This window comes from Andrographis paniculata, unplaced genomic scaffold (genome assembly GCF_009805555.1).
Source record: "Andrographis paniculata isolate CXL003 unplaced genomic scaffold, ASM980555v1 Contig60END, whole genome shotgun sequence".
Lineage (NCBI taxonomy): Eukaryota > Viridiplantae > Streptophyta > Magnoliopsida > Lamiales > Acanthaceae > Andrographis > Andrographis paniculata.
The window spans coordinates 4,346,252-4,355,657 of NW_026137596.1; the positions used below are offsets into that span (position 1 = coordinate 4,346,252).

General features: G+C 31.1%; 1 protein-coding gene across 2 annotated transcripts; it reads right to left on the bottom strand.

The window, feature by feature from the left end:
• Positions 1-4,462, bottom strand: LOC127259403 (uncharacterized serine-rich protein C215.13-like). Of its 2 annotated transcripts, XM_051286720.1 has the most exons (7): positions 4,168-4,462; positions 3,728-3,876; positions 3,389-3,506; positions 2,252-2,366; positions 626-1,675; positions 303-556; positions 1-225 (listed from the first exon to the last, which is right to left on the bottom strand). In XM_051286720.1, exons 2-7 carry the CDS (start codon positions 3,855-3,857, stop codon positions 201-203), a joined length of 1,692 nt encoding a protein of 563 aa, XP_051142677.1. In that variant the 5' UTR covers positions 3,858-3,876; positions 4,168-4,462; the 3' UTR covers positions 1-200. The 2 variants fall into 2 exon arrangements, with proteins under 2 accessions (XP_051142677.1, XP_051142678.1); XM_051286721.1 differs by having other exon boundaries at positions 1-556.
• Positions 4,463-9,406: the final 4,944 nt, after the last annotated feature.

Here is a 9,406-nt window from a genome sequence, read left to right on the forward strand (position 1 = left end):
TTCAAATCAATACAAAGACATGCATTCATCCCTTTCTCAAACAAACGGTAACACAACCAAACAAGCCCGCAATATCAAGTAGCTACTCATCAAACAATGCATCCATCCATCGATCGATCATATATATATATATATATATATCACATTTACATTAACTCATAAAAGTCGGTACCTTGAACAATAACCGTCCCTCCGGCGAATCAGTGATCTCGGCTGTCGCTATCGCTGCCAGCAGAGGTTCGATCAATTCAGCGCAGACATTTTCGACGAAACAGAAAAACATTTATCAAGAACGCGATCACCTGCCGTGCAAACTAGTGGGAGATCGAACAATCCCTTTATCGCTGCTAGCCTCGTCGTCCACTTCAGGGCCATCCCCGCAAATCGCGTTGTTATTTACGCTGACTTCCGAGCTCGCATTGCTGCTCGTCCCGTGAGGAGAATCCGAGATGCTCGCCGTCTTTATTGTTGGCCCCGATCGAACGCTGTACATGGAAGACGCCGGGATGTAGGTCATAAGGGGCCTCAGATTTCCCGGAATACTCCGCCTAATGTCCTGCACAAGACAACAAGTTTTAAGGCATCATTATACTGAAATTCGACGCGAAAAATAATATTAACATACCATGTGTCTTATCGCCATGTCTAGAGACTTCTTGGAGAGGGTCCTTCCGAAGCCTGAGCTGTCGGGAGACGACGACTTTCCGGATAATTGGCCGTGGTGGAGCGAGGGCTTGTCATCTTGCTTCGGCGGGGCGAGTTTCCTCATATTGATGACTCGTTCGACCATTTTAGTACCGATGACGACGGGGCTTACATTGTCGTTTGCCTTAGCCTGCAACCGGTTTACGGCGGGGACGGGGACTGAGCTTCCGCTGCTACGAACAATGCCGTTCGGAGGTCGACCTCTTGCGGGAGAACACGATTGCCGTCGGACCCGACCGTTCGGAGCGGGTTCCACAGACGACGATCGGGAACTCGGCGCTCCGGGTCTACCTCGAGTGGCTGACGGAGGTCTGTCGGGTAGGCTTGTTCTCAAATTTGGCGGAGTGTCGAGCGAGAACCCCGGCATCTCCGAAGGCTTCCATGGTTTGGGTCGCACGGACGGAGAACTGGGGCGGGATGCAGACGGTTTTGCCGTAGCCGATACTGGTCTGGAAATCGTCGAGGAAGCTGGGGACCTGGAGGACACGGCTGCAGGCATTGTACCGTTAGAGACTGTCGGCCTTCGGGTGGGAGTTGAGGCCCGAGACGTAGACCTTGATGCAGGTTTGCTCGGCGGTGTCGAGGGCCTTGTAGTAGACCGATTTGTCGGAGTGGAAGATCTGGCACGAACTGCTGGCTTTGTTGTTGTTGTTGATGATAGCGTCGGGCGTGACGTAGGCGTTGCGGATCTCGAAGGTTTTGCTGCAGTGGTTGGTGTTGATTTAGACGCTGTAGTCGAGGAAGATCTTGTAGTTGAAGCTGAGGTGGTCCGATTTGATGCTGAGGTCACGGCTGATCTGGACGTCGAATTTGCTGTGGGACGTCCAGTTGGCGTTGCGGGTCTTGAACTGGAACCCCCGGAAGAAGACGGCCTGCGAAGTCCTCCACTTGAAGTATTGAGCCCGGGGGATGAACTTTGCTGTTTAGGTAAACTGTTCCTTGCAGTAGGCTCGGATTGAGGGACAGCCAGCTTCAGCAAGAAAAATTACAGTAAACGGGTTTACGTAATTTGGCAAATAAGTATAAAATTTACCATACGCGCATCTAAATTCGACTTAAAACTTAGTTTCAGAATCTGACTTGTCGCCAAAATAATTGCAGGTGAATTTCTCAAGTCCTATCGAAAAAGAAGACATCTAAGTACAAGAACTTGAATTAATGGTTGTTATTATTGTCTTCTGTAGGTATCCTTCGATTAGTAGAGCCCTATTTTTTCTAAATTGAATGATAGTGCCGTGTGATAAGAAGATGCTCGTCATTTCTACAAATTTGGCTACCTTTCGAGCCTGTGCTAGAGTACATATATATATATATATATATTTTTTTTTTTCTTTATGAACTGTATCAGTAACTTAAAGCACTCACTATTAGGCACATATGGGGCATGTCTCCTAAAAAATAACAGTAGGATTATGAATTTATGATTGATCTAAGAAATGGCCGTAACTTCGGTTCAGTCAGAGGTGCTGCTATTCACAGCTGACTTAACTTCAGCAGATTGTTACAGTTGTAAATAAATTTAAAACATAATATTACTCATGCTTACTCTAGACTTCAGGGCCGTCGGGCGTGCTTTTCGTGTTTCCAGTTGGCTCATAACAGTTCTTTGGGATTCCATCTCCAGCGACGGAAATAGAGGAGTACCAGGCGGTGTCAAGAGCCTAAACCGAAAAAATATATATATATATATATATATTGAAACATATATGACAGCAAAACACAGATATGCAGCATAAACATACATTCATGATAATCACAATTTAACTCCCAATTAAAAAAAAAATAAAAAAGAAAATGCAACTACTTCTCAATGGTAGAGAATCATACGCAGTATGTGGAATATAATACATAATTATTTATTTGAATATTATGCACATTAGATCAGAAGCATGTGACAGTCCCTGTTATCAATTAGATGACCACCACAGTTCATAATTGCTACGCTACTCCTTGAAGGATTGATTAGAATGAATTCCTTAATATGTTCTCTACCTAGATGCTTCTCATATCTAGGTTATGATTTTTAAGTCTTTTACTATATTAATCTTGTCGGAGTACCACTCTATTTCAGCTATGAAATTCAGACTACAAATGAAGTGATAGTATATAAATCCATGAGAAAATTTCTTAATTGCAAGCTGCCTTTCTTCTGCAGCTTTGTGAATAATATAATGTTATGCTAAGAGCAATGGACAAACTCTAATATATCAACATAGTAGAAAGATAAATGGCGCGAAAGCTAAGAACAGTAACAACCAACACATAAACTGAAGACAGGTTACAAAAATTGGCAAGAAAATGTGTTGAATCGAGATACAACTTATGCCTTATGAATCCAACTTTCATGTATCACCATATACACGTGCAAATAAAGAAATTATCAGTAGAAAATCAACAGATTTAAGACTGTTCTGAATGGTTCGACTTAGCACATTGCAGTAACTTAATCGACTAAAGCCTTAAGAATCCCATTATTATATAAAGCTCAATTAGCCTATTTCATTGCACTTTCAAACCAGCCAGATTCTGATAGATAGAAAGGATAGTAACAAATATAAGTAATCAAAAATGTTCACCTTAATGATAATCCTAACATGTTAGTTAAATGATTGAAACATCACACGCAAAATTGGAGTTATAAGAATGTACAGCTAATAACATGTAAAGCAAATTGCCCCGTTACCATTCATAATCATTTTTATCATTGTCAGAATTGAGAAAATCATCAGCACCAGTCTTTCGGACATTAGCAGATGTGCCGGAATTCATATTAAAAATCGGAGAACTCCCAGCTTTCGGCCCTGCAAGACAGTGACATATATGAAAATAAATGCAAGAATCTGCCCATTTTCAATAATGCAAAACAAAATGCTCCCTTTTCATACTAGTTCGAAAATGCAAAATCCACCAACAATAGAATCTCACAAACTTTAATAAATAGCTAAAATACAAAAACACAAACATTTCAAAAGTCCAACGAAATTTAGTCACAGAAAAATAAATGAAACCTATTTTTCCATACCAAGAGGATCATCAAACTCATCAGTGTTCTGAAGAAGAAGAAGATCGTTCTTTTCCTTCTCCAGCTTCCTCATTTCCCGAAACAACGCTAAATCCTCGTCTCTATTGTCCTTAATCCTCAGGCTCCCCATTTGTCTCCTCTCCAGATCCCTACAACTCCGATTTATACCACAATTACAAATCAAAATCCATAAAATAGGAAAAACATAAAATAAACCCTAAATCACTATCCAAACCTTCAAATCTATAAAATACTCAAAACTCAAGAACAACAGCATCCCCAAACCAAGACCAAACACAAAAAGTTTGTCCCCATAAACATAACGATTTCGTCAAATCCACAGATCGAGAACCGAAACCTACGACCTGGAGAAATTCACCCAAAAAACACACCTGATAACTATTCCGATTCAAATATCGCGTCAAAAAGCCCAAATTTACCTGCAATAACTCGAGACTCACTCCACGGATTCCTCGACGCACAAAACCTTTCGAATTTAGAGCTAGAAGCACAGAAGCAGATCTCAGATCATCCGAAACTCCAGAAAACACTTGGAAAACTAAATTTGTCCAACAAAATTTCCATCCCCTCAAAACCACCTCCAGAGGGCAGATTCAGCTCCCCAGATTGCAACGGATATCGAGTAGAGAGTGGCAGCGACAGCAATTTCGAGGGAACGCTAGCGAAAGTGGGAAGTTTCGTTCGAATTATTTTCGGGTAGAAACTTTTTTCTGTTGAGCAGAAAATCTTTTATAGGTAATTTAAAAAATTAATTTTTTTATTTGTATAATTAATTTTTAGAATGTATTGATGCTTGTTATTATTATCATTATTAATTATTATTATTATTATTATTTAATATTCGTACAATTTTAGGTTAGTGTTGCTGTTTATTGCGTGATCGAATTGTATTTCATTACCGCAGTCAATTTTTTTTTAAAAAAAATATATATATGATTATACATTATAATTATATTTTAAATTTTATATTTTCTAATATTAAATTTTTGTATCTACCGTAATAGACTCATATTTTTTTGGGACGGAGAGAGTATTTTTGTATTTAACATTAAAAATATTTTTATATTTGTATAATTTTTTTTTTACAAATGTTTCTACAATATTACAAAACAATGAAATATTTTTACGATTTTTTCTTACTTTATACTGTCGATTTGATATAATAATTAATATTCAAATATTAATATATAAAAAGTAAATAAATATCTTTAAAACGGATGTAATATTATGTTTTTTCATCTTAATTTTGTTTAAATTTTCTAAAATTTGAATTAGTTATAACATTATATTTTAAGTTTTTTTTTTTTTTTTCTGAAACAAACAAATATATTATTTATACCTTTATTTTTATAAATTAATTTATATAAATAATATATATATATTCTCGCTCAGTTCAACTTATATGTATTTTTTATTATTTTTGTTTGTGACGCTCAAATATGTTTTATTTTTTTATCTCCGTTCAGCTCTAATGGTTTCATTTACTTTTTACATTTAATTTTTTAATATTAATTATTATATCAAAATATAATACAAATTAAGAAAAAATTGCAAAAATACTTCTATTAGCAGCGGACGAATATTATTACCATTTTTACATTATTAGCAGCGGACGAAAAAATTGCAAAAATACAAATTTTTTAATATATTATTACATTTGTACAATATTTGTAATGTGAAGTACAATTATGCAAAAAATAAATATGACCATTAGCAGCGGACGAATAAAGTATTTATTAATGACATATTTTTATTTTTACATAAATTATAAATATATAACTACATATTATATTTTATGCATAAAATACAAATTTTTTTGACATACTTCAACTAATAAATAAAATAAAAGAGTACGTGTGTCTTGAAATGTATAATTTATTCGCATATAAAATCATATTTTTTTTATAAATATTATTTTATAAAAAAGAAAATTATAAAATATCAATATATATTTTAAATTGAATATATATTACATGGTAATTAATTTACAACCAATCAACACCTCATTCAACAGTATAATATCTGTTTGTTTAGTTGTGATTTAAAATAAGATATTGATTTAAAATTTTAATATAATATTTTATTAAAAAATAATATACTTTTATATAAAAAAAACGGTGTTGAGTGAATAGAAATAAATTTTTATTGAAAATAATAAAAGAACAAACTTTAGAATTTTGAACTATAACTCTTGTACTTTGGGGCGCCCATAAAATTTTTAGTATAAATAATTCAATTTTTAAATTTTTTATTAGTATAATTAACTCTTGTACTGTAATAATGTAACTTTTTTTATTTTTAATTTAAAATATTTTTATGTTAAGTATAAAAAAGATATTTCGATAATATAAAAAATATATATATACTATTATACTAAATTATTGAGATTTTGAGTAGTTAGAGTATATATAGTTTTGTTCACTTAATTTATTTTTTTATTAATACAATTGTTAATATATAATTTATTATCTCATAAAAATTTAATATTCAATATAAAATATTATTTTTTTATATTATCAATACAGTTTTTTTATTTATTTTATATAAAAAAATATTTTAAACTAAAATATTAAACAAACACTATATTATAAGGTTGTGGATTCAACGTTGATGGGTACACTTATTAGCACCGTGATATCATCCCCATCTGTCCATCTCGGCTGATGAAAAAGCAACGTTTTAGATCGCGTGTAGGGGTACGATGATCTTTTTCCTACAATGATATTTTACCTAGGGTAAGTTTTTTCTCATTTCACCGTCTTCAATTCTTGCAAACGGTGGAAAAGTTCGTCATGTTGAAGCTTTTATGAACAAAATCCAATAGCGTTAGGAGAGGGAACTCAAAAACCCGTTTGTCTTCAACACCCATCGTAAGCGAAAAAAAATAAGAATTAAAAAATTTCTTCCTGTTCAATTCGAAAGTCTTGGTAGGGAACAATTTTGTTTGATACACGTCACTAATAGAAATAAAAAATGGAAAAATCTTTGCGTTCAAAATATCCTATTATTCAGTTTCTGTATATTTCCAGAAAAATCGTACAGTTCAATGAGTTCCTACACCATCCTTCTGTTGAGAATTTTCGTGAATTTATTCATTCTAGTTATTTCAATGGTCTTTTTTAAGTTATCTGATAATTCATAATACATGTGAGTATATAGTTACGTATACTTAATATTTTATTTAAAAATATTTATTATTATTTTTATTATTTTTATATGCTAACTTATGGAATCTATGATGTTTATGGTATAAATTAAGTAATGATATGTTCTTTTTTGTATATAGTATATGATTTGGGTTGATATTGAAAATGATTGTGCTCGGAAAAATATGAAGGTGTTGTTTAATGATTGAAAACGTCAATTCAAGTTAGAATATCTTAGAAAAGATTGAATTGAGTTCCTGAAGACTAAGAATGTAAGTATACTTTTAGTCTATATAAGGAATAACAAGATCATATATTTGAGACGATGGTTTAGTATATTATGAAATGTTATTTTTTGTCCATTTTGTTGCCAAACTACTGGGGCCTATTTTTTGTCTCTGTTGTAGGTAAGAAAATATACTATTTCAATAGAAGCCTAAATGTTGTGTATGAATGAACAAAATATTCATTGTTCTTTAAGAGTCTATTTGGATATTTTCGAACTGCTGCAAATTTTATTTTATTGACCTACGGTGGAATTTTGAATATTCAGTCGAAGCGCCTCTACATGTGAGACAGCCGAATATCTACAATTGTGAATTTTTTCAATGTTTTACATAGCCAATTTGTCCTTTGTTGAGTGAGAGTCTACATGAACAACTTGACAAACGTAAGCCTTTTTATATAATGAGAAAAAAAATTTATGTGCAAATCTTTCTGTAATGGGAGAATCAAATAATTAAGTATGCAAGAAAAAAGTCAAAACTTGTTGCTAGTGAAAAAAATCCATTTAAAGAATGTAAAAACGTCGATGCTAAACAAAAAAAACAATGTGTTAAGATTGGTGCAAGTAAACATGTTGGCGGGCCCAGAAAAAATTGTGATGTATGTGATTGATTAAATGAATTATTACATGTTATGAATTGAATAAATTGTTGCATAGGATAGATTGAATGTGAATGATTAGATTGAATTGTTGAATGTAATAAATTTAATGTAAAGTTTAAATACTTTTATCCGTTGTTTTGATAAGTTTGTGGAAAATATATTTAATATATATATATATTGTTGGGATTGGGTCAACTCAACACTAGTAGTATGTGATATTGTTTGCTTTGGACTGAGCCCGCACGGATTTGTTTTTGGATGTTCTCCAAAAGGCCTCGTACCAATGGAGTTCACTTGGAAGTTATAAAGTGTGAAATTTTCTTCACAACTTCCGATGTGCAACTTGGGTTTGCACTTCGACATATATATATATATATGTAGAAATCTGTTGTAATGATATTGAATCAATAAATGATTAATTGAATTATGTAAAATTATATTCAGATACTTTGTTTAAATGCTAATTATAAATGTGAATATGATATTCTTAGTACAACAACATGCTAATGATAACACAATAATATATATATATATATATTTGGTATAACACTTATTTACTGTTGGAAATAACAAATAGATAATATTGATTGTAAAAAAAATAAAATAAAATAGTATCCACAATTTAACAATATAATGCATATATGCATAGTTATAAAGCTCAATAAAAACACACATAAATCAAGAAAAGCATAAAAAAATATCTTCTCAACAATAATTATATAAATTTTCGTATCTTACAACAAAATACTTAAAAGCAATGTGATTTTTATTATTATTATTATTATTATTATTATGCAGATAACTACTATTATCCACATATACTCGTATAGTGGATTTAATATTAAAACAATAAAAAATTACTATTAATTTTTTTAATTTGATATAAAAATATAGTATTTTCAACATCACATTGAAACTCTTATTTAAACCAAAAAATAACATATACATAAAAATTACCAACCAAACACACCCAAAAACTTCTTTTTCAAATTATTTTCTTTTTAATTTTTTTTTTTATTATGAAATTCCCACGAATTTTTTAATAACATATACATAAAAACAGTTCTTCAAAGCTAAAAATAATAAAAAGAAATCCATACAGCGATCTAATAATAAAGTAAATTCTACTTAAAAATAAATTTAATATTGTTATATACAATAATTATAATAAATAAGTAATTATATTATATTTTCTCTATCAGATAAAATCAGCACATTTGAGTCCGACACAAAAATTAATAGACGTAAATATTTTATTATAAAAGTGATAAAAGTAAAAAATAAATTAAAAATATTTTTAAAAATTTATTTAGTAATTAAAAAATAAAAAGATAAAATATAATAAAAGTAGTGACAAAATTAATTTTGAATGTATGTCCTTTTTTAAGTTTGATTTTAATTTTATTGTTTTTTAATAATAGTTTGAATAATTATGAAAAAAAAAACATACTCTCGAGAATTTAGGTAAAGTATAATTAGTAAATAATTAAAAAGTGTATTAGTAAAAATAATTATTATTTAGTAAAAATAATTATAGATTAAGATTAAGATAAGTAAATAGTTTAATTAAAATTAAGAAAATTATAAAATTTAAAATTTAAAATACGATTAAAGTGCATAATTA

Bases quoted from the DNA above. Each gene is read 5' to 3' on its own strand.
- LOC127259403 (XM_051286720.1), bottom strand. From the start codon at position 3,857: ATGGGGAGCCTGAGGATTAAGGACAATAGAGACGAGGATTTAGCGTTG. The intron at 1,676-2,251 runs GTAAGCATGAGT...TTCTTGCTGAAG, and splicing joins CGACGGCCCTGAAGTCTAGA to CTGGCTGTCCCTCAATCCGA. The intron at 557-625 runs GTATGTTAATAT...TGTCTTGTGCAG, and splicing joins ACATGGCGATAAGACACATG to GACATTAGGCGGAGTATTCC.